This window comes from Panthera pardus, unplaced genomic scaffold (genome assembly GCF_024362965.1).
Source record: "Panthera pardus isolate Hobbes unplaced genomic scaffold, ASM2436296v1 HiC_scaffold_17, whole genome shotgun sequence".
Taxonomy (NCBI): Eukaryota; Metazoa; Chordata; class Mammalia; order Carnivora; family Felidae; genus Panthera; species Panthera pardus.
Genome location: NW_026526732.1, coordinates 32,491,285 through 32,516,291, shown reverse-complemented (window position 1 = coordinate 32,516,291; position 25,007 = coordinate 32,491,285). Strand labels below are relative to the sequence as shown.

General features: G+C 39.6%; 1 protein-coding gene and 1 non-coding gene across 2 annotated transcripts in view; both read right to left on the bottom strand.

Moving 5' to 3' along the window:
- The window catches only part of MOXD1 (monooxygenase DBH like 1), a 96,703-nt gene that overhangs the window by 12,857 nt on the left and 58,839 nt on the right, over nucleotides 1-25,007 (bottom strand). Inside the window, exons 5-10 of the mRNA XM_019420570.2 lie at nucleotides 14,474-14,653; nucleotides 13,839-13,941; nucleotides 6,223-6,389; nucleotides 4,945-5,136; nucleotides 3,478-3,537; nucleotides 354-496 (exon numbers count right to left, since the gene is read on the bottom strand). Of these exons, the coding sequence (XP_019276115.2) occupies nucleotides 354-496; nucleotides 3,478-3,537; nucleotides 4,945-5,136; nucleotides 6,223-6,389; nucleotides 13,839-13,941; nucleotides 14,474-14,653 (845 nt within the window). The remainder of the gene's footprint in view (nucleotides 1-353; nucleotides 497-3,477; nucleotides 3,538-4,944; nucleotides 5,137-6,222; nucleotides 6,390-13,838; nucleotides 13,942-14,473; nucleotides 14,654-25,007) is intronic.
- LOC128777847 (U6 spliceosomal RNA) lies at nucleotides 24,684-24,786 on the bottom strand. Its single transcript, XR_008423165.1, has one exon. It is a non-coding gene; the product is annotated as a U6 spliceosomal RNA (small nuclear RNA).

Sequence of the window (25,007 nt, the reverse complement as noted above, 5' to 3'; positions counted from 1 at the left end):
ATTCCACTGGAGAGGCCCCTTGGACACTTGTACTGGGTTTCCTCTGGACTTGGCCCATAACCTTTTTCCTTTTGTTAATTTTGCATTGTATTCTTTCTCTGCAATAAATGTCAGCCATGAACACAGTAATAGGCTGAATCCTTTTGGTCCTTTTAGAAAATCACTAAACTTGGCAGGAGTCTTGGGGACCTGGACATGCCAACCAAGAAGCTCACCTTGTCACCCAGCTAAAAAAAAATTAAATAGGATAGGACTTGAAAAAATTCTATAACATGGTGATAAATCCAATATGAAGACAAGCCCATCCTTCTCTGAAGTATACTATCCCACTACGAAATCCATTTACTACTTACGTGACTGGCCTATAGATCTCCTTAACGCCAATGAACTGAAGTTGTTCCATAATGTCAGGAATACTTGCACATCGAGTAAGATTAATTCTTGGGTAATAAAGAAGGTATGAAAGACACATTTCATTCCTGGTGCTTAATCCTCCCTGAAAATGGAGATGTTTTATTTAGAAAAGTATATGTTCCACCAACTTTGACACAGCACCCAAGCCACCAATGTCATACAATTCCATCCAGCTTTAATAAATCTTAACCTGAAAAATAATAATCTCCTTGACAATTTGATTTTTAAAAAAGGTAGACACACGTTGAAAAATTAATAGAATTATTTCCATCTCTTTAAAAGTTGCCTTTCTTTAACAACCTAATAATCTCTTTCAAGTTCTGTTCATATGATGTGAACTTCTCACCACAGTGAGGATTATGGGGCTGTTTGATTAACAAACAGGTTATGAATCAGTCAGTTTGATGGAATCTTTGCCCTATTGCACTGAATTTTCTATAATCTTGTTTTCATGTGTATCGACATCAGCAGATGTATACCACAGGGAAGACAGGTTTCACATTTTGCATCCAGGTAATAAACTATCTACTGAAATTAAGATCAAAGCTTCTCAGAAGAACAGAGTCTAGAATAGAATCTAGAGTTGCTACAATATATTATCCACAGTGTTGAATTTTCAACCAAAGTTTATTAAATATAAAAAGAAACAGGAAACTGTGATCTGTGCTCAGGAGAAAAAAAAAGTTAGCAGCAGAAACTGATTGTGAGAAGATACAGATGTTGGATTTAGTAAAAACTTAAAAACACATATAAATATGTTCAAAGAGTTAAAGAAAGATGTTCAAGTACTTAAAGGCAAATACGTTAAAAATGAGTAAACAGAGAGAGAAAAAAAAAAAGTACAGAAAATGAAAATATCCCAGAAAATATCTCAAAATGCAATATTAAATGTTCTAACATACATGTAATTAGAATTCTACAATGAGAAGGAAGAGAAAAAAAAGGTAGGAAAAATATTTGGAAAAATAATGGCTGAAATCCTCCCAAATTTAGTGAAAAACATGAACTTACAGACCCAAGAAGGTCAACAAATTGCCAAAGATAAATATGAAGAGAGCAATACCTAGACACATCAGTCATACAGATGAAAGACAAAGAGAACATTTTGAAAGCATCAAGAGAAAAATGACACATAGCATACAGGCGAACAATAATAAAAATGACAGATGACATTTTGTCATAAGTGATGGAAGAAACAAAAAGATATTGGGATTATAGGAGCTCCTGGGTGGCTCAGTCGATTAAGTGTTTTTCTCTTGATTTTGGCTCAGGCCACAATCTCACGGTCGTGAGATTGAGCCCCATGTGGGACTCCTCACTGGGCATGGAGCCCGTTTAAGATTCTCTGTCTCCCACTCTCTGTCTCTCCCCTGCTAGTGTTCTCTCTCATATGTATACCCAGATGTGCTAATATTCTTTAATGGAAACTCCATCCTTTGCCACTTAAATCAATGCCATGTCTATTCTAAACCAAGTTTCCGTACAGGGGGTTTATAGGCCAGTCTCCAAAGTTCCTATTATGTTCTACTGTTCTAACTCTGGACCCAAGTACACTATCGATCACCATAGCTTTAAAATAGTCTTCATATCCAATGGCTTGTCTCCACCTTTTACTTTTTAGTAGTGTCTTGCCTATTATTAACCTTTGCTCTTCTAGGTAGATTTTAGAATCAACTGGTTCCATATAAAAGCTAAAACTAAAATTTTTAGAAATACATTTTTTAAAAAGAGAAAATCTTTGCAACTATGACTAGGCAAAGATTTCTTAGGATACAAGAATCTAAAGTCATAAAATTTCTGTGAATTTTTTATTGGAATTACATCAAATTTTTAGGCCAATTTGAACAGAAAGATTACTTTATTGGGCTTTTCTATCCATGAACATAGTATCTCTTCATTTCTTTTGGTGTACTGTAGTGTTTTGCAATCATGATTTATAATTTTTTCCAGAGACCAAGTAATATTAGATTTTAAGTAAATATTAGGTTTTATTTCTATAGAACTTCTTGAGATAGTTTCTTATATACTAAAATACAGTTAATTTTAGATACCAATTTTCAGGGGGGTTTTGATGTAGAAAATTACAATGTCTGTGAATACTGTATTTTGCTTTTTTGCTTCTTCCTTTCTGATCCATAGATATTTTTTTCTTTCCCAGTAATATGTTGCATAGAAATAGTGATAATAAATACCTATCTTCTTCCTGATATTAAATTAGTACTTCCAATATTTCATTTAGTTAGATATTTGCTACAGATTTTTCATAGGTAAGCTGTATCTGGTTAAGGCACTTCTCTCCTATTCCTGGTTTGTGAAATGTTCTTTTTTTTTTTTTTTTTTATGACTGACTTAAATTTTATGAAGTCTTTTTCTGCCCCTATTGACGTGGTCACGTGTCTTTTTCCTTCAATCTCTTAATGTAGAATGGTATTAATATATTTTCTATTTTAAACCAATTTTACATTCCTTAGCTAAATTAATCCCAAATTTGCTCTAACATTTCATTTTTATATGATGCAGAATTTGGTTTGTCAATACTCTGTCAAAGATATTTCCATCAGGTGCATGTTGCTGACCTCTTTCATACTGTCATCATCAAATTTTAGTATTAAGAGTATGCTGACTTCATAAAATGAGTTGGTGGGAGATGTTCTCCGGAAGAGACTGGGTAAGGCATGAATGTTTGTCAGGACTCCCCAGTCAATCTGTTTGGTCAGAAGATCGACCTTAGGGTCATACAATTCATTCTTCCTTTTGAAGTCTTGATTCATCTAAGTCCAGACTCAAGCAGATGGTCATTTGTGATCACAGGTCTTTAATAAGTTTTGGTGAGGAAAAACTAAAAGACTAGAGATAGCTTTTCATGAAAGAGCAAATAAATTCTACTGCAAATATTGCTATAGTATCACTAGTTAACCTGATAAAATGCTAAAACAGTTCTAACTTCTCTTTTATGATGTTTCATGCTCAAGAGGTTCAGGAATTTTGCCTCTAAATTGGAATGCTTTTTACTTTTTCTCCTTCTCCACAAATGAATTTTAATAATAATAAAAATTTTCTTACCCAAGTCATCCGGGCTCTATCTTTTGTGTTGTAACGGCACTCAGTAATGAGATTATCTCCCTAAAACATAAAAATAAAAGCTTTCAGATTGGAGTTTAGTTTGCTTTATTTATGTAATCCATTTGTAGGCCAATAGTTTTATTTCCTACATGAGTAGATTCATTAAGCAATTTGATTCAGGGAGACCTTTGATCTACTTAATTCTAAGAATACTAGTATAATAAATAAGCAAACAAACAAATAAGGCTCTCTCAGGCCATACTCCACCATGTTCTAGCTGAATGACCTTAAATAAGAAAAGAATTAACTGGGCACTATTTATTTATTTAAAAAGTAATATAGGGGCGCCTGGGTGGCTCAGTCGGTTAAGTGTCCGACTTCAGCTCAGGTTACAATCTCGCGGTCCGTGAGTTCGAGCCCCGCGTCGGGCTCTGGGCTGATGGCTCAGAGCCTGGAGCCTGCTTCCGATTCTGTGTCTCCCTCTCTCTCTGCCCCTCCCCCGTTCATGCTCTGTCTCTCTCTGTCTCAAAAATAAATAAAACGTTAAAAAAATTTTTTTTAAATAAAAAAAAAAAGTAATATATAAAATAACTGTTATTTTTGCACAGCTGTTGTGAGGAGATTAAATGATACAACACACACTTAGCTCTTAGATTAAACATTTCATAAATGTTAGCCATGGATACTAGTCATTGTGTTACCTCTTCGTTTATATTGTTTTCTTTAAAAGTCTTTAGTCATGTCTTTATTTCCTTACAACAGAATTCTGAAGTAAAATAATAGTAATTTATTGCTCCAGTGTTTTCTAACCTTTTGAACAATTCAGTACGCATAGAAAATAATTTTTTTTTATGGGTCACCCCTCAGGTAAATGGACAGACGGCTATTCATAGACCAAAGACAGCTCGCTCTGGGTGTTGATCCCTAGATTTGCTCTCCCTGGCCTACTGCTCAGAAGGTGCAGAGATCGCTATCTCATCACATGCTCTTCCATAAACCCAAGTATTGTTGCAAGCTGGATTACAGAGTATAGTATAATTAGTTCTGTCCAAAAACTGTCAAATGAAAGAATTATCCTTATATTCATTTTCACTGAACTGTAACTTCCCCAAACCATCCTATGGTGCAAAAAAGATCTCTGATTTTTCCCATCACCAGAATTGCCATGCAAAGTTTTCCTGGAAAGTTAAGTAAGAAAAGAGTAATGTTTGGTGCTCAGAAACCAAGTTTTCATTTTCTTCTTAAAACAACTTGAATTGCCCGTGGGAATAGTAAGAAAAATGAGTTTTGATTTTGGAAAAGAGATCAAACACATTCCATCTGGGTTGTGCAACACCCACAGTGGGTGGTTTAAAGAATGTGAATACGATGAGCAATTCATTTTACACATAGAAACCTTGCTAAGTCTCAGCTGATATATGTCTTGACTTTTCTAATATTCAGTGAAAGAGAAGAAAGCATTCATACTGGTAAGATTGTTTGTTCTTCCTTTAGATACTGAAACTCCTGAAAATTGAAGTCAAAATCATCATCATAAGCCAGTAATCTCAATTCCTCTCCTTTGCGAAAATGACGGAGCCTGATGCCCCTGCCCGCCAGGTGAGCATGAAGAAGCACAGCAAACACATGGATTCCACTTGGCTTTTCAGCTTCCAGAGCCTAAGGGCAGGGCACACAGAGGAAGACACAATTAGCCCAAACAAGCGCATGTTCAGACAGTTCACAGTAAAAGAGACTTGGAGGGACAACTAAGAAGAAAATCTAAAGCAATTTAAGTGAATGCTTGAGCAGCCAAACATTTTGAACTTGGATTTTTTCATGACTTATTCCTAGCAGGGTTATTAGCTTTGTGAAGTAACGTTTGTAGGCAGAGAAGAAAGGGAACGAATGCTTACTGGGGGCCTACAGAACCACTCCTAAATATTATCTTTCTTTTTCCTTCTTTTAGGAGGTGAAGAGTCAATCAAAGCTCCTGGCAAAAAGACTCCAGTATGTTAGTGACCTGTAAATGGAAACTCTTAAAAGGACAAGTCATTCCCACTTTTTAAGATAAGAAAACCAAGTGGAAGGATGGAATTATGTGAATTGTCCATGGTCCTACAGTGAGCAAATGATGTCATGGCAATTTGCATCATGGTCTAAATAACTCAAAGGGCTCAATCTTTCCACTTCGTCCATCTGCCATCTGTCTACAATTCTTTATGGTTCATAAAGAATATGATCGAATATGATTGAAATATGTTTGCTTAAGAAAAAAAGAACTATAAATGGAAGTAGCCATTATTAAATACTTAAAATATTTTTTTTCTTATCCAATATGTATTTTTATATTAGGTATTCTTGCTCTTTGGTTTAAGTAGGGAAACTATAAGCAGAGAAAAGGAGAAAAAATTGGAAATGAATAATGAAAAAAAAAATGTAGATGAAAGGTAGAGAAATGCCAAAGACACAGATAACCAAAGGTAGAAATTGTAAAAGAGAAAATAAAGTGTCCAATATGAAATAAACAAAGGAAGTAGGTCAGGAAGAAAAACATCCTGGATATTAGTCTTGTCCAGAATTCTACTCCTATAGACTTCAAGATTTAAAAAACCATCAGATGTCTTCCCACAATGATAAATAATGGCTTTAAAACATGACAACAAGAAAAAGATTGGTAATAATAAACATGAGATTTTCCAAACATAGTTTTCTAAGAGCATTATTCTGTAAGTGGCAGCTCGCAGATTCAGATGTTCCACATACCTCTTCTAGGCATTCCAGAGTGCAGTGACCCTCAGACCGAAATTCAGGCATCCCTGGAGGGATGGTATGGAAGAGGCTTACCCAGAGGCCAGCCTCAATCACCCCAGCATCGTATTTCCTTATATCTGTTGTATGAAATAACCTCAGTCCAGAATTATCTATTAAGCCTGGAATGCGAGCATATAGTTAAAAGTGAGTTTGTGTTCTTAAAAAAATAAAAATAAAGGTTCTCCACATTCAGTTGAAATGGGTTTATTCATTTTCCTTAAAACTTCATAAGGGAAAGAATTACAAGTAAAGATCACTGAAATACAATATTCAGTTTCACAAATGGGAATTAAAAGACAAGTCGCCATACTGTCTGCAATCATTTTTGATTTCCAGAGCATACCATGGGAAAAATGTTTGTGTGGTCTAGCTGATATAGTCCACAATTATCTAACATAAAGACAAAAGGGAAATTCTAAAGTCACTCAATAGAATGTAGAATAACTCAACAAAAGTTTTATTTTATATTGTTTTCAGGTAAAGTTCAGTAACATTTCTACAAAGAGAGAAGCCCCTTGGCCTAGAAACCATCTGCTAACAGAATAAATTACTAGTGATAACGTTCTTTATAGTTTGCCACCATTCTTTTAATCATTCAACAATGGTCATTCTATCAACAAAAAATAGTAAGAATCTATTATGTGAATAGCATGCATGATAATAGGCATGGGGGATCAACAATGAGTAAGACACATTCCTTACTGTGACAGTTTTCATAGAGGGGAAAGTATGACCCAAACCCTTCATAAATTTGTTCCACTGACTTGGGAATTAATTGACTCCTTTCTGGAGGGTTGACTTACCTACCTGTGACTACCAAATCGATGGTTTGGAACAACTGACATATACATAAATTTACATTAATTGGTGTGATTAGTTTTATTGTTTCTCTTTCCCACCACACTATAATTTCCATGAGGGTGGTTTGGTTTGTATCATAAAGCACAGACCCAAGACAAAGTTGGTGCTCAGTATTTGCTGAATAATTGCATAAATCAATGGAAAATAGTAACTTTCATCTGCTTCTTTTGATAGCTTCATATTGAATCTTTCAACTTTTTGGTTTTGGAATATTACATAAGTCGATTTAGAAAAGTAGATTTAGAAATCAAATGTAAATACGCTCATCTCTTCATTTCAATATCATATTACGCAGTGTCACTGCATAAATATTTCTTAAGCATATTTATGGTTTTCCTACCATACAACAAAATCTTAATATTATCTAGTGATGAATGGCAGCTTTTCATATGTGCAGTTAGAAAGAAAATGTTTCATCAACACTGTGTATTTAGGACTAATTTACATCGCAAATAGAAAAATCTATTATTCTACTTTCTGGAAAGTAGCATGCAAATTGTTTTTTTTAAGATCAGTGACCACACATGCCCATTTGCCTGGTACAGTGCTGGTTAATCACTTTTGTCCCAGTATAATTATTATTATTTTTTTTTAATATATGAAATTTACTGTCAAATTGGTTTCCATACAACACCCAGTGCTCATCCCAAAAGGTGCCCTCCTCAATACCCATCACCCACCCTGCCCTCCCTCCCACCCTGCCCTCCCTCCCACCCCCCATCAACCCTCAGTTTGTTCTCAGTTTTTAACAGTCTCTAATGCTTTGGCTCTCTCCCACTCTAACCTCTTTTTTTTTTTTTCCCTTCCCCTCCCCCATGGGTTTCTGTTATGTTTCTCAGGATCCACATAAGAGTGAAACCATATGGTATCTGTCTTTCTCTGTATGGCTTATTTCACTTAGCATCACACTCTCCAGTTCCATCCATGTTGCTACAAAAGGCCATATTTCATTTTTTCTCATTGCCATGTAGTATTCCATTGTGTATATAAACCACAATTTCTTTATCCATTTATCAGTTGATGGACATTTAGGCTCTTTCCATAATTTGGCTATTGTTGAGAGTGCCGCTATAAACATTGGGGTACAGGTGCCCCTATGCATCAGTACTCCTGTATCCCTTGGATAAATTCCTAGCAGTGCTATTGCTGGGTCATAGGGTAGGTCTATTTTTAATTTTCTGAGGAACCTCCACACTGCTTTCCAGAGCGGCTGCACCAATTTGCATTCCCACCAACAGTGCAAGAGGGTTCCTGTTTCTCCACATCCTCTCCAGCATCTATAGTCTCCTGATTTCTTCATTTTGGCCACTCTGACTGGCGTGAGGTGGTATCTGAGTGTGGTTTTGATTTGTATTTCCCTGATAAGGAGCGACGTTGAACATCTTTTCATGTGCCTGTTGGCCATCCGGATGTCTTCTTTAGAGAAGTGTCTATTCATGTTTTCTGCCCATTTCTTCACTGGGTTATTTGTTTTTCGGGTGTGGAGTTTGATGAGCTCTTTATAGATTTTGGATACTAGCCCTTTGTCCGATGTGTCATTTGCAAATATCTTTTCCCATTCCGTTGGTTGCCTTTTAGTTTTGTTGGTTGTTTCCTTTGCTGTGCAGAAGCTTTTTATCTTCATAAAGTCCCAGTAATTCACTTTTGCTTTTAATTCCCGTGCCTTTGGGGATGTGCCGAGTAAGAGATTGCTACGGCTGAGGTCAGAGAGGTCTTTTCCTGCTTTCTCCTCTAAGGTTTTGATGGTTTCCTGTCTCACATTCAGGTCCTTTATCCATTTTGAGTTTATTTTTGTGAATGGTGTGAGAAAGTGGTCTAGTTTCAACCTTCTGCATGTTGCTGTCCAGTTCTCCCAGCACCATTTGTTAAAGAGACTGTCTTTTTTCCGTTGGATGTTCTTTCCTGCTTTGTCAAAGATGAGTTGGCCATACGTTTGTGGGTCTAGTTCTGGGGTTTCTATTCTATTCCATTGGTCTATGTGTCTGTTTTTATGCCAATACCATGCTGTCTTGATGATGACAGCTTTGTAGTAGAGGCTAAAGTCTGGGATTGTGATGCCTCCTGCTTTGGTCTTCTTCTTCAAAATTACTTTGGCTATTCGGGGCCTTTTGTGGTTCCATATGAATTTTAGGATTGCTTGTTCTAGTTTCGAGAAGAATGCTGGTGCAATTTTGATTGGGATTGCATTGAATGTGTAGATAGCTTTGGGTAGTATTGACATTTTGACAATATTTATTCTTCCAATCCATGAGCAGGGAATGTCTTTCCATTTCTTTATATCTTCTTCAATTACCTGCATAAGCTTTCTATAGTTTTCAGCATACAGATCTTTTACATCTTTGGTTAGATTTATTCCTAGGTATTTTATGCTTCTTGGTGCAATTGTGAATGGGATCAGTTTCTTCATTTGTCTTTCTGTTGCTTCATTGTTAGTGTATAAGAATGCAACTGATTTCTGCACATTGATTTTGTATCCTGCAACTTTGCTGAATTCATGTATCAGTTCTAGCAGACTTTTGGTGGAGTCTATCGGATTTTCCATGTATAATATCATGTCATCTGCAAAAAGCGACAGCTTGACTTCATCTTTGCCAATTTTGATGCCTTTGATTTCCTTTTGTTGTCTGATTGCTGATGCTAGAACTTCCAGCACTATATTAAACAGCAGCGGTGACAGTGGGCATCCCTGTCGTGTTCCTGATCTCAGGGAAAAAGCTCTCAGTTTTTCCCCGTTGAGGATGATGTTAGCTGTGGGCTTTTCATAAATGGCCTTTATGATCTTTAAGTATGTTCCTTCTATCCCGACTTTCTCAAGGGTTTTTATTAAGAAAGGGTGCTGGATTTTGTCAAAGGCCTTTTCTGCATCGATTGACAGGATCATATGGTTCTTCTCTTTTTTTTTGTTAATGTGATGTATCACGTTGATCGATTTGCGAATGTTGAACCAGCCCTGCATCCCAGGAATGAATCCCACTTGATCATGGTGAATAATTCTTTTTATATGCTGTTGAATTCGATTTGCTAGTATCTTATTAAGAATTTTTGCATCCATATTCATCAGGGATATTGGCCTGTAGTTCTCTTTTTTTACTGGGTCTCTGTCTGGTTTAGGAATCAAAGTAATACTGGCTTCATAGAATGAGTCTGGAAGTTTTCCTTCCCTTTCTATTTCTTGGAATAGCTTGAGAAGGATAGGTATTATCTCTGCTTTAAATGTCTGGTAGAACTCCCCTGGGAAGCCATCTGGTCCTGGACTCTTATTTGTTGGGAGATTTTTGATAACCGATTCAATTTCTTCGCTGGTTATGGGTCTGTTCAAGCTTTCTATTTCCTCCTGATTGAGTTTTGGAAGAGTGTGGGTGTTTAGAAATTTGTCCATTTCTTCCAGGTTGTCCAATTTTCTGGCATATAATTTTTCATAGTATTCCCTGATAATTGTTTGTATCTCTGAGGGATTGGTTGTAATCATTCCATTTTCATTCATGATTTTATCTATTTGGGTCATCTCCCTTTTCTTTTTGAGAAGCCTGGCTAGAGGTTTGTCAATTTTGTTTATTTTTTCAAAAAACCAACTCTTGGTTTCGTTGATCTGCTCTACAGTTTTTTTAGATTCTATATTGTTTATTTCTGCTCTGATCTTTATTATTTCTCTTCTTCTGCTGGGTTTAGGCTGCCTTTGCTGTTCTGCTTCTATTTCCTTTAGGTGTGCTGTTAGATTTTGTATTTGGGATTTTTCTTGTTTCTTGAGATAGGCCTGGATTGCAATGTATTTTCCTCTCAGGACTGCCTTCGCTGCATCCCAAAGCGTTTGGATTGTTGTATTTTCATTTTCGTTTGTTTCCATATATGTTTTAATTTCTTCTCTAATTGCCTGGTTGACCCACTCATTCGTTAGTAGGGTGTTCTTTAACCTCCATGCTTTTGGAGGTTTTCCAGACTTTTTCCTGTGGTTGATTTCAAGCTTCATAGCATTGTGGTCTGAAAGTATGCATGGTATAATTTCAATTCTTGTAAACTTATGAAGGGCTGTTTTGTGACCCAGTATATGATCTATCTTGGAGAATGTTCCATGTGCACTCGAGAAGAAAGTATATTCTGTTGCTTTGGGATGCAGAGTTCTAAATATATCTGTCAAGTCCATCTGATCCAATGTATCATTCAGGGCCCTTGTTTCTTTATTGACTGTGTGTCTAGATGATCTATCCATTTCTGTAAGTGGGGTGTTAAAGTCCCCTGCAATGACCACATTCTTATCAATAAGGTTGCTTATGTTTATGAGTAATTGTTTTATATATCTGGGGGCTCGGGTATTTGGCGCATAGACATTTATAATAGTTAGCTCTTCCTGGTGGATAGACCCTGTGATTATTATATAATGCCCTTCTTCATCTCTTGTTACAGCCTTTAATTTAAAGTCTAGTTTGTCTGATATAAGTATGGCTACTCCAGCTTTCTTTTGGCTTCCAGGAGCATGATAAATAGTTCTCCATCCCCTCACTCTCAATCTAAAGGTGTCCTCAGATCTAAAATGAGTCTCTTGTAGACAGCAAATAGATGGGTCTTGTTTTTTTATCCATTCTGATACCCTATGTCTTTTAGTTGGCGCATTTAATCCATTTACATTCAGTGTTATTATAGAAAGATATGGGTTTAGAGTCATTGTGATGTCTGTATGTTTTATGCTTGTAGTGATGTCTCTGGTACTTTGTCTCACAGGATCCCCCTTAGGATCTCTTGTAGGGCTGGTTTCGTGGTGACAAATTCCTTCAGTTTTTGTTTGTTTGGGAAGACCTTTATCTCTCCTTCTATTCTAAATGACAGACTTGCTGGATAAAGGATTCTCGGCTGCATATTTTTTCTGTTTAGCACACTGTAGATATCGTGCCAAGCCTTTCTGGCCTGCCAAGTTTCAAAGGAGAGATCAGTCACGAGTCTTATAGGTCTCCCTTTATATGTGAGGGCACGTTTATCCCTTGCTGCTTTCAGAATTTTCTCTTTATCCTTGTATTTTGCCAGTTTCACTATGATATGTCGTGCAGAAGATCGATTCAAGTTACGTCTGAAGGGAGTTCTCTGTGCCTCTTGGATCTCAATGCCTTTTTCCTTCCCCAGTTCAGGGAAGTTCTCAGCTATAATTTGTTCAAGTACCCCTTCAGCACCCTTCCCTCTCTCTTCCTCCTCTGGGATACCAATTATGCGTATATTATTTTTTTTTAGTGTATCACTTAGTTCTCTAATTTTCCCCTCATACTCCTGGATTTTTTTATCTCTCTTTCTTTCAGCTTCCTCTTTCTCCATAACTTTATCTTCTAGTTCACCTATTCTCTCCTCTGCCTCTTCAAGCCGAGCCATCGTGGATTCCATTTTGTTTTGCAATTCGTTTAAAGCGTTTTTCAACTCCTCGTGACTGTTCCTTAGTCCCTCGATCTTTGTGGCAAGAGATTCTCTGCTGTCCTGTATACTGTTTTCAAGCCCAGCGATTAATTTTATGACTATTATTCTAAATTCACTTTCTGTTATATTATTTAAATCCTTTTTGATCAGTTCATTAGCTGTTGTTATTTCCTGGAGATTCTTCTGAGGGGAATTCTTCCGTTTGGTCATTTTGGAGAGTCCCTGGCGTGGTGAGGACCTGCAGGGCACTTCCCCTGTGCTGTGGTGTATAACTGGAGTTAGTGGGCGGGGCCGCAGTCCGACCCGATGTCTGCCCCCAGCCCACTGCTGGGGCCACAGTCAGACTGGTGTGTGCCTTCTCTTCCCCTCTCCTAGGGGCGGGATTCACTGTGGGGTGGCGTGTCCCGTCTGGGCTACTTGCACACTGCCAGGCTTGTGTTGCTGGGGATCTGGCGTATTAGCTGGGGTGGGTAGGCAAGGTGCACGGGGGCTGGAGGGGCAGGCTTAGCTCGCTTCTCCTTAGGTGATCCACTTCAGGAGGAGCCCTGTGGCAGCGGGAGGGAGTCAGATCCGCTGCCAGAGGTTTGGCTCCGCAGAAGCACAGAGTTGGGTGTTTGCGCGGAGCGAGCAAGTTCTCTGGCAGGAACTGGTTCCCTTTGGGATTTTGGCTGGGGGATGGGCGGGGGAGATGGCGCTGGCGCCTTTGTTCCCCGCCAAGCTGAGCTCTGCCGTCCGAGGGCTCAGCAGCTCTCCCTCCCTTTGTCCTCCAGCCTTCCCGCTTTCCGAGCAGAGCTGTTAACTTCTGACCTCCCAGACGCTAAGTCGCGCTTGCTGTCGGAACACAGTCTGTCCGGCCCCTCCGCTTTTGCCAGCCAGACTCGGGGGCTCTGCTTGGCCGGCGAGCCGCCCCTCCGCCCCGGCTCCCTCCCGCCAGTCCGTGGAGCGCGCACCGCCTCGCCGCCCTTCCTACCCTCTTCCGTGGGCCTCTAGTCTGCGCTTGACTCCGGAGACTCCCTTCTGCTAATCCTCTGGCGGTTTTCTGGGTTCTTTAGGCAGGTGTAGGTGGAATCTAAGTGATCGGCAGGACGCGCTGTGAGCCCCGCGTCCTCCTACGCCGCCATCTTCCGGAACCCCCCTTGTCCCAGTATAATTATTAATAGTACCCTCTTTCGCTCTAAAGAGTATCCTAATTTGGATGACAAATATATAGGTTAATTCTTTCTAAAATGATGCTAGTTTATTTCAACTCTGTTAAGTTAGGTGTTCTAAAACTTTTAAAAATCAGAGGTAGAATACACGAAGAATAAACTCACCCTCCTTATATGTCGGATTGTCATAATGGACTTCCAGGAGCACATAACGAGGATCTAACGGTGTGCCAAGGGACAATCCAACATGAGGTGGGTAGGAAAAACCCTAAATAAGGAAAATTCCATGAGACGTGCCCTATGAAAGTCCCTACAAGCTCTATTCCTCCAAAAACCCCAACCATTCTCAAAGATATTTCAACATTCTGGAACCCCATAATCTATAGTGGATAAAATAAAGGGGCTTAAGGAAAGAATCCCTGCCAGTGGAAAGAAAAGTAAGCTACCCTCATATCAGAAATAGTGTATAAAGCGGGGTGCCTGAGTGGCTCAGTCAGTTAAGCATCCGACTTCCGCTCAGGTCACGATCTCACGGTTTGTGAGTTCCAGCCCCGCGTCGGGCTCTGTGCTGACCGCTCAGAGCCTGCAGCCCGCCTCAGATTCTGTGTCTCCCTCTGTCTGCACCTCCGCTGCCCGCACTCTGTCTCTTATGTTGTCTCAAAAATAAATAAACATTTTAAAAAATGTAAAAAAAAAAGAAGAAATAGTGTATAAAGCTTTACTTGTAAGTATGAGAACTGTAGGGGAAAGACATGATCAATGAATAGTGTCACATCTCCATAATCAATCATTGGCCCCACCTCTCCACCAATGGCCCAGGCAAAAATCACAGTCTCGCAGGTGAGGAACGCATCAGGCATGTTAGGATGGTAGCACTCATGGCCATAGTCCAGAACGCTGTCATTGAAGCTGCTACTGCACTGATAGAGCAGGATGTGGTGGACCAGACTCTCGTGGCCTCTCTGTATCACTGGCTCCACCTAAACGAGCACAAATGAGAGGGAGGATGTGACAAATCCAACCACCCGACAACACCCTCCGGTAAGCATGAAACTAGCATAGAGCATTAGCAGTTTTGTGAAGGGATCGTTTGCTCAACGATGTAAAGTTTACGATGGGGTTCAAGTATAATGCATTCTGGATATGAAAACAACGATGGTGATGGGAACAATGGCAACGGCAAAGATGAGACGATAACCTGTTCCTCCAAGAATCACAGGATTTACTAATCTGTTTGTGTTTTGAACTCACTTTTGTTTTCCTGATCATTCTGCATGGCAGCTGTTTCAAAAATTGCTTTCTTCCAGGCTACTTTGCCCTTGGTCCCCTCCCTTTTTTCCTTTCTTTTCTCCCTCCGCCCCACACATAAAAAAAAAAGAAATTAAGGCTATAGACAGGCATAAACTCCCTCAGTCTCACTCTCTTCCACCTCAAAATATTTTTATCCATCCCTACTGAAGGCAGTAGATGATGCCTTATTCATCTATTACCTGTCTATCTATCAATACCTATCTATCATATACATATCTACCTGGTGCTGAGCATAGGGCTGGGCACAAAGTAGTGTTCAATAATGGATATTTTTAATTTTTATTCTAGTGATTAAAATCAAATTGTAATAAGAATCTTACCATTAGAATTTAGGAGAGAAACAACACGGTAGTGATGTGTTCCTGTGACACTGCTGAAATTAGGAGAGGGGAAGTAGAAACCAGCGAACAGAGAAGGGGCAGTAAAGTCGGTTCTAATCTTGACAGCACAATGCATATGAACACGTTCCTTCCGTTGTCCTTTCTGTAAGCTCCCTTCGTAACGCTTGCACACCTCAGCCCAGGGAACTCACAGCGAGCTGAACACATCCTAAGGTCCCAAAGTGCCTTACCTGCAGAGGACGTACAGGAGCCCTGTCTGTACCTAGTGTAGCTGGGCTACAGGTGTTGCCATCAGCCACAGGGTTCTTTGAACGCTCCATTCATCTGCTAAAGAAACCATGGTCTGTCCCTAAATTTCCAAGGCTTGACCTGTCTTAGAGCTCAACACCCTCCGCCTTTAGCCCTGACTACTCAAAAGCAGGCGAATGCATTTTGAAACCCTTGCTTGTCCTCCAATTTAGACGTGCTTATGAAGATGAAGTGTTTTCAGCTATTGTCTCCTAAGTCTTTCCATTTTGATTTTCTACATAGTTTTTCTTTCTTTCCTCCTTGTTTTTAAATCAGAGAATCTAAGCAGCCAAACAGGGAAGCGGTAGGTAGTAGGCAGAGATCTGAATAGGCAGCCGGGGGTTCGACTTTTTAAATCCAGCTTGCCTTTGTGTTACATAGTGAGTCATGCCATAGCTAGCCCACACGTACATTTTAACATCACATTCACAGCAATGACACTGCGCATGGCTTTGTTTGCACTTGTCTCTCATCTCTAAAAGACTGCGTGCCCTGAAGGCAGAACCTATTTTCTATTTTGCCTGAAAACGACAGTTATTGTTCAAGCATGGTTGCATAACACATTACACAGAAGGGTAGCCTAGGATGCCTATTAGATTTTAGTTTCCGTGTCTAGTTTGAGCTCTCTTGTGAAACCTGACTTATTCGGGCACCTCAGCACTCCAAGGGGAACAGGGCACTGCTAATATGTCCAGAGTAAGAGAGGGGCGTGAGGCATTTTCACCAAGTGCCTTTTCAGTTCTGGCAGAACCTGTAGGTTGCACTGAGCTCCACAAGGTAGGTCCTAGAAAGGAGCCATTAGGGCTTTAAAGAAAAGCTGGCTCTTGCCAAGGCAGCTACAAAGACAGACGGTCTTCATCGAGGCACAGCAAGAGAAAGCTGAGAATGTGCATGATGAATTATATGTGGCTGGTGGTGCCTGCTTTGAAGGAGCATCACTAAACTTCTTGAGAGAATCTTTGAAGAGCACGCATTGTTGTTGCTGTTTTTAATATAGGAAACGCTGAAACCAACCCCAGGCTTCCCAACTACCAATGCATTCTAGTAATAATAATAGTAACATCTGCATTTTACTTAGCACCTACTATCTGCCAACCACTGTATTAGCCACTAGCTACATTTCATTTAATATTTACAACGAATCTATAAGGTAAATATTATTGTCTCCGTTTTACAGATGAGAAAATTGAGACTCAGAAGATTAAGTAACAAGCTCAAAATATCATAGCCGGGCAATCGTAGATGGGGATTTGAGACTAGGCAGGTCTGACCCCAAAGTCAGTATTCCTCCCACTGCAACACATCATTGGAGGAGGACACGTTGGAGATGCATCGGGACCTGGAAGCTTCTGCCTGTGAGCGGGGGGGAGGAAAGAGTGGGAGCCTTATGTCTGGCGGGGGGGGGGATTCCTGCCCTCACCCCAGTCGCGTGTCCTTTGGCCCTTAGGGAGAGAAGACAGAGTGTGGCCTTTCAATATGTTCTTTCCTAAGGAGAGCAAATAGCAAGGTCTCTCCTCAAAACCTGGCAAGGTCTTCAAAGAAAATTAAACTGTAATCTGACCTCCAGATTACAAACTGAGGGTAGAGCCTGGAGGCTTTTTCTAAGAAAACAATACATGTATACAACAACAAGAAAACGTTCTGCATGCAAACCTGAGCACTGATCACAGGAGAAAATAAGAAGGCCGGGAAGAAGCAAAGCTCTTGGCAAAACAGAGAGGATGTGAGAAATGAAAGGGCAGACTGAGAAAGAGAAGTGCCCCCAGAAGGATAACAACTGAGCTAAGGAGGCACTGATGTCAGAGGAAAAGCACAGGTTACCAAATTCTTGAAGAACAGAAGAATTTTTGGAGAAGGAATTTTAAGATGACCATGTAGAATACTTAAGGGGAACCCCAAGCATATTCTTATGGGAAGGCATAACCTGCTCCGTGCAGGGGACACGTTCCAGGGATCGGGAGCACCTTGACCAGAATGGGTCTGGCTCTCGGTGCCCCAGCACGGAACAGAATTTCCCACAGAGCTTCCTGCCACGTTGACCGAGCATAGTGATGCCAGCGCACAGCTACCCATCCCCAAAACGCCTGCTGGTCATTATCTGCTGCTTCCTCAACCAGTTCCACAAACCTTCGAAGCAGTCACATCACCTGTTGTGACATTCTTCTTTAGCCCAAATAAGGCTGCGGCAGAGACCGGAGGGCACTAGAGGAGGTTAAACACTGCTCTTTCTTGGATATTCAGTAATTGTCCGCACGGGAAAGACTTTTCCTTTTGCATCATTGCATCATTTGAAATAATGGTGGTGTTATACATTTTTACATTAAAAACCTTTCTGAGACAAATAAAGCTATAGTGCAGTGAATCACTGCTGTAAGAGGTAGCACTTTAAAAGGGCGACTTATTTTGGTTGCTTCAGAGATGTCACATTGTCATCACAATCTAAGTGGGAATGCCAAAGGTTACCTCGATTAAAACAAAAATTAAACTTATAGAAATTGCCAAAGGAGGTCATGGCAACATAAAGTATACCAATGCGGATTAATTGGTATTTCTGAGACTGGAACAAACATTCAATTTCATTTTTGTTTTAGGCCGGCTGTATGACTGCAGAAGGAATAAATACAAAGGAATCGAAAGTAGTGCTTATGGAAGTGGGTGGCAATGACACAAACACCTGATGACATATTAAACTGTGTTATTAACTACAGTGTTCTCATACACAGGTGGCATTTACAGACCAGAATGGATGACAGTTCCATACACCCACCTTCATATGCAATAGAGGCCAGGCAAGGATGGCCTGGCAGCTGTGGGTTACCTGTTAGCCCCAGTGCCTAGTAAAGGAACAGCCTAGAAAAGAAACCACAGGTGGAAGGGAGGTGAGGAGGAAGCCTTCAACCTGAAGGATTCTTAAGAGTAAAATGGTCTCTTCTTGTACCCTATGTCTTCAAAAAATTAAAAATAGAACTACCCTATGTATGACCCAGCAATTCCACTACTAGGTATTTACCCAAAGGATACAAAAATGCTGATCTGAAGGGGCACATGCACCCCAATGTTTACAGCAGCACTATAGACAATAGCCAAAGTATGGAAAGAGCCCCAAAATCCATTTACTGAGGAAAGGATAAAGAAGATGTGATAGATAGATAGATAGATAGATAGATAAATAGATAGATAGATAGATAGATGATAGATAGATAGATAGATAGATAGATACAATGGAATATTACTCAGCAATCAAAAAGAATGAAATCTTGCCATTTGCAACAACGTGGATAGAACTAGAGTGTATTATTCTAAGCAAGATAAATTAGTCAGAGAAAGACAAATATCATATGCTTTCACTCCTATGTGGAATTTAAGAAACAAAACAGATGAACATAGGGGAAGGGAAGGAAAAATGAGATAAAAACAGAGGGAGGCAAATCATAAGAGACTTTTAAATACAGAGAACAAACTGAGGGTTGCTGGAAGGGAGTCTGGTAGGGATGGGCTAAATGAGTGATGGGTGTTAAGGAGAGTGCTTGTTGGGATGAGCACTGGGTGTTATATGTAAAGTGATGAATCATTGGGTTCTACTGAAGCCAATACTATACTATATGTTAACTAACTTGATTTTGAATAAATTTTTAAAAATTAAAATAAAAAAAAGAGTAAAACAGTCTCCAGTCAGTTCAGATAACTGGACCTTTGAGGTACTCTTGAGAAGACTTAGCAGTAAAAAGCAAACAATAAGAGAACTACTAAGCATAGTCAAGACCAAGGTGGAAATTAACATCAACTATAAACTGGGAATTGAAAAGCTCCAAATATTATACTGTTCTCATGACCTCATCACCTTCTCTTACTCTCTTTATCCAGGTCAATATGTCTAGCATAATCACTGCAACACGCAGACTGCTTAATAACTATTTATTGAATGGAAATGAAGCCTTTCCATGAATGAGACTGAGTCATCAAATTTATTGCCTCCTAATTTCTTGATTGTCTAAACTCCAGTGACCCACCCTGCACCCCACTTCAGCTGCCCAATCCCACCGTCCCAGCCTTCACTTAGAACCACTCAGGACTGTGCTCCTCTGAAACTCTCTTTCAGTGCTTTTTTCCTGCTCTGTTGGTTCTCTCACGCCTCCCCAGCCTCTCAACATACCACTTTTTCCCAGGAGGCTACTTGAACTACTTGTGCACCAGCCCCTCACAATGGACTCAGACACTCACAGCTGCAGATCAATCCGGTAATCTCCCCCTTCTGATCCTCTACTTGGGATACTGAAGATGCTTGCACAACCATTAAGAGCTCAAAAGTCATGATTCACATTTGTACTTCCAGGCATCAATCTTTCTTTATTTTGTCATGTTCTGTTCCTTGGCTATGGATGAGCATAATCTGTTCGGTGCAGGGCACACGTTTCAGAAAATGAAAGCAGTTTGCTCCCATGCAAACCTTTTAGCATCTATGTATACTTGCTAATCAACTCTTGGTAAATGACTCAATTATTTTGGTAAGAGAGGAAAGAATTTCAGTTCACTCTGTCACTGAATGAGGGCAGAGTTGGGGTGGAATTTGATACAAAGGACACAATATGGTTGGAAAATTTTAAAAATTATATAATATAATGAAATGAGGCTAAGAATTTTACTCGGTGTGACCTAGGTCTATAGAATAGGATTAGATGGGGATAAGAAAAAAAGTTCCTAAGTGTCTCAGAAATCCTTAGAACCTAGAACCAAGACCACTGTATCAGAATAGAAGGTAAGAAAATCTTAGTGGAAATGTATATTATCTTTCTGACATAAAACATTTGGGGTCCTTGACAAAACTGTGCCTGCCTGATGGTCTCGTACCTGCACCTACTGTGAAACTGATTCAGTTTCAAAAGGACTTCTCCCAAAAAGCCACTGAGCATTGGCAAACTGAAGAATCCACATGCTTTTGCAAACGTCAAATACCAACTACCTTAACAATAACAATAAAGAAATATATATAAGGGCACCTGGGTGGCTCAGTTGGTTAAGTATTTGACTCTTCATTTTGGCTCAGGTCATGATCTCATGGTTCATGAGTTCAAGCTCCAGGTCGGGTTCTGCACTGACAGTGTGGAGCCTGCTTGGGATTCTCTCTCTTCCTGTCCCTCCCTCACTTGCACACGCATATGTTTGCTCTCACTCTCTCTCTCAAACTAAATAAATAAACTTAAAATTAAGAAATATGTATGTTTTTAATTGTTTATTTAGTTTGAGAGAGAGAGCAGGGGAGGGGCAGAGAGAGAGAGAATCCCAAGCAGGCTCTGCATTGACAGTGCAGAGACCAACACAGGGCTCAAACTCACAAACTGTGAGATCATGACTTGAGCCAAAATCAAGAGTTGGATGCTTAACTAACTGAGCCATCCAGGCGCCCCAAGAAATAGATTTTTTACTTACTTCCCTTGTGCTGGGTTGAATAGTATCCCTCCAAAATTCATGCCCAACTGGAACCTTGGAATGTGACCTTTTTTGGAAGGAGGGTCTTTGCAAATGTAATTAGTTAAGATGAAGTTACTCTGTCTTAGGATGGGTCTGAATCCAATGACTAGTGTCTTTATACAGAAAAGAGAAGGAGGGGCGCCTGGGTGGCGCAGTCGGTTAAGCGTCCGACTTCAGCCAGGTCACGATCTCGCGGTCCGTGAGTTCGAGCCCCGCGTCAGGCTCTGGGCTGATGGCTCGGAGCCTGGAGCCTGTTTCCGATTCTGTGTCTCCCTCTCTCTCTGCCCCTCCCCCGTTCATGCTCTGTCTCTCTCTGTCCCAAAAATAAATAAAAAATGTTGAAAAAAAATTTTAAAAAAAAAAAAAAAAAAAAAAAAAAAAAAAAAAAAAAGAAAAGAGAAGGAGATTCAGATTCAGATACACACAGAGAGGAGATGGCCATGTAAAGATGGACACAGAGGTTGGACTCAAGCTGCCACAAGTCAGGGAAAACCAGAGACCATCAGAAGCTGGAAAAGCCAAGGAAGGATTTTCTCCTAGAGACTTTGGATGGACCATGGCCCTGCCAATGCCTTGATTTTGGACTTCTGGCCTCCAGAACTGTGAGAAAATAAATTTCTGCTGTTTCAAGCTGCATGGCTTGTGGTCACTTATCATAGCATCCCCAGGAAGCTAATACATCGTCTGCTCTCAATTGTTATAATCATAAACTAACAATTCACAGATTTGTACCTTTTTACCTAGGTCATGAGTATCCCTGCATTTGTTTGTGACAAAAAATTATTACAAATATACATTGTTTCCCCTTACATGATTGATGTTGTATAATTCCATGTACTTACATAGTCATAAGGCTATTTTACTTGATAAATATGCAAGTGCACTTGAGAGAGTTAAACAAGTTTTATTATCTGTAGCTAAGTATATGTGTACCTTACTTTAGTTTTTACATTTGGAGGGTAAAAATAAGTGGGCGGGAAGGGTGGAATGCCCTTCTTGACTTGTCCAAGTACGAGAGAAAAACAGGTGTGAGAAAAACAGGAGGTTATTAGAGCTCTTATAAGCAATTTTCCTACACTTATTCCTCCAAGTCTACCCATTTAAGATGTTGCTTGTTGAAACATGAGTAGAGCATAGCTCTCCAAAAACAACTTGCAATTCAATAAATTAAAAATTAAAACAAAAGGAGAGAGGTGATGGGTGAAATCTGTAATGAGCTGGAAATCTGGTAAATCTCCATCACTTTTCTTCCTGCCCATTCTTGTTCTTGGCACCCTGCTTTCCATACACACCCCAGGCACAGGTTGCTGTCCATGTAAAAGCCAGGAAACCATCTCTGACAGAGGTTATCCAAAGGGCATCTGGTTCATAATGCAATGCTGCCTATGAAAACATTTCAGCCCAAACTAGCAGTGTAGACAGACAATTACAAAATCATGCTAGTATATGCTCATGGGATTATGGTAGGATAGGATAGTAGATGGTATCTACCTGTCCCTCTTTCCTTATCCTCATCCCTAATGGGGAGGGCTCTTTTAGCATGACAATATATCCAACTTATGAGAGGAGACAACCAAATTGAGCAAGAAAATGATATCATTGTCTCACAGGTAATCCACTCTGAAAAAGGTCAGAGTTCAAAGCAAAACCCGACCTGCTGATATGGGGCTCAAACTCAGGAACCATGAGATCATGATGTGGGCCAAAACCCATGAGTCCCTGTTTCTTCATATTCATGCAGCTTTATGACTTTGTGATTTCCAGCTATACAAATGAGTCTTCCACCAGCACTGTGAAACAGTCAACAATTCTATTTTCTTCAGTCTCAAAGACTGGGACGGTCACCATCTTGACACCTATAGCAATATCTAAAATGACAACACCAGGGTTCTCAACAAATGTAACTTTCACCACCTCAGTTTCACAAAACATACCCCAGATGCCATCGACAATGACCACAACCCACAACAGTTCAGTGACATCTGTTACTTCAGCAGCAACAAAGGTGTATCAAAACTGACCTGTTTCCTATGCTGAAAATAGTTGTTAAATGCCACATTTATGTCTTTGTTGCATTCTGAAAAAATAGAAATGATGTCATATTAAATAAATCAATGGTATAGATCCTAGTATCCTTGTCCCTGTGGAAAATGAGTTTCCAACTTCATCAGGCCTGCTAATGAGTGTGAATAAGTGACTTGTCCTACCAGGGAATCGTACTTGGATATGATTTGAAATGTGCCACACCTTTCCCTCCTGGGCCCCTCATTAGACAACAGAATTAGGCAGCATTCAGTCTACATGAGTTCTAAACCAAATGGTTAGCTTTGGTTTTTATTCATATGTGCCATAAAGATATTTTCCAATGGTATTAGATACAGTGTAGTAACAGAGTATCAGCACTCTTCATTTTCTGCATTTTTAAAAACATAATGCCTGTGAAACTACAAATTCAGAACCTCAACATTTTCTTTTGAACTTATTCAAAGTTCAGTTCCACTTAAAAACTAGTTATTACATTCGTGATAACAGCAGACTTTATGGTATTTTCAGTGTATTTTTAAAATTTGTTTAAATGTTTATTTATTTTTGAGAGAGACAGAAAGAGAGAGAGAGAGAGAGAGCAGGAGAGGGGCAGAGAGAGGAAGACACAACCCAGAGCAGGCACCAGGCTCTGAGCTGTCAGCACAGAGCCTGACACGGGACTTGAACTCACAAACTCTGAGATCATGACCTGAGCCGAAGCTGGATACTCAACCAACTGAGCCACTTAGGCACCCCTTGTGTATTTTCATATGTTTCTAATCCACAGTTTTATTACTACAATTTGTATTTTAAATCAACTAATTTCTCAAGGTCTCTTGATGCGATAAAACCAAAACAGTTTCAATTTCCAATTTATTCAAAAGGAGAAATTTCAGTTAGAACCATTTATTCAGATTAGATCTAGTTGCAAGATTAGACCTGTGTTGTGCGGACCTATTGTTAAGGCACTAACTCTTAAGAGGACCAATAAGGGGGAAAAAAAAATCCCCAAATCGTACTGCCTCTGAGGTTGTGGTAGGCAATCTAAGTTCAGCATCACAAACAGCTTCAGATGCTGGTGTTGCAGTTCTGGGGATGGGGGTGATTGGGAGATGTGTTAGATCAACTAGAACCCAGCAGTCACTAGACACAAAGCAGGCTGGAGAGCAACCTTCTACAACGAGACTTCCTCTTCCCCCATTCAGCATTCTTATGTAGAAATTCAAAGTTTTAGCTTAGTATGATGTTTTTTAAAATCACCAAAGCATACTTTTTTTGTTTTCTTCTAATCACAGCAACTATTAATTCTAAAGAAAATACATTATCAAAATTTGATATTGGCAGCTTTGTTGGTGGTATTATATTAACACTGGAAATCTGTCGATTCTTTACATTGGATGCAAAATGTGTTATTCAAGAAGAAGAGGCATTTGGTATGGAACAATGTGAGTTTTGATTAGCCAGGACTTTATTATAATTTCTGTGTTTCTTTAAATGTCACAAGAAAATACCAGAACGGGCCACAGATTTATGAATTACATTCCTACTAATCCTCTATGCCCAAAGTAAATTGTTTAAAACCTTGGAACGCTTCACAAATTTGTGGGTTATCCTTGTACAGAGGCCATGCCAATCTTCTCTGTACCGTTCCAATTTTAGTATGTGTGCGGCTGAAGCACTATTAAAGCTGTTTTACTTGATGAATATGCAAGTACCCTAGAGAGTTAAAAATATTATGATTTACAGTCATCAACTTCTGAATGTGAATTAATTAGGTTCTTTTTTTTAATGTTTGTTTTTTATTTTTGAGAGACAGAGACACAGAGAGCAAGTGGGGGAGAAGCAGGGAGAGAGAATGAGAGAGAGAGAGAGAGAGAGAGAGAGAGAGAGAATCGGAAGC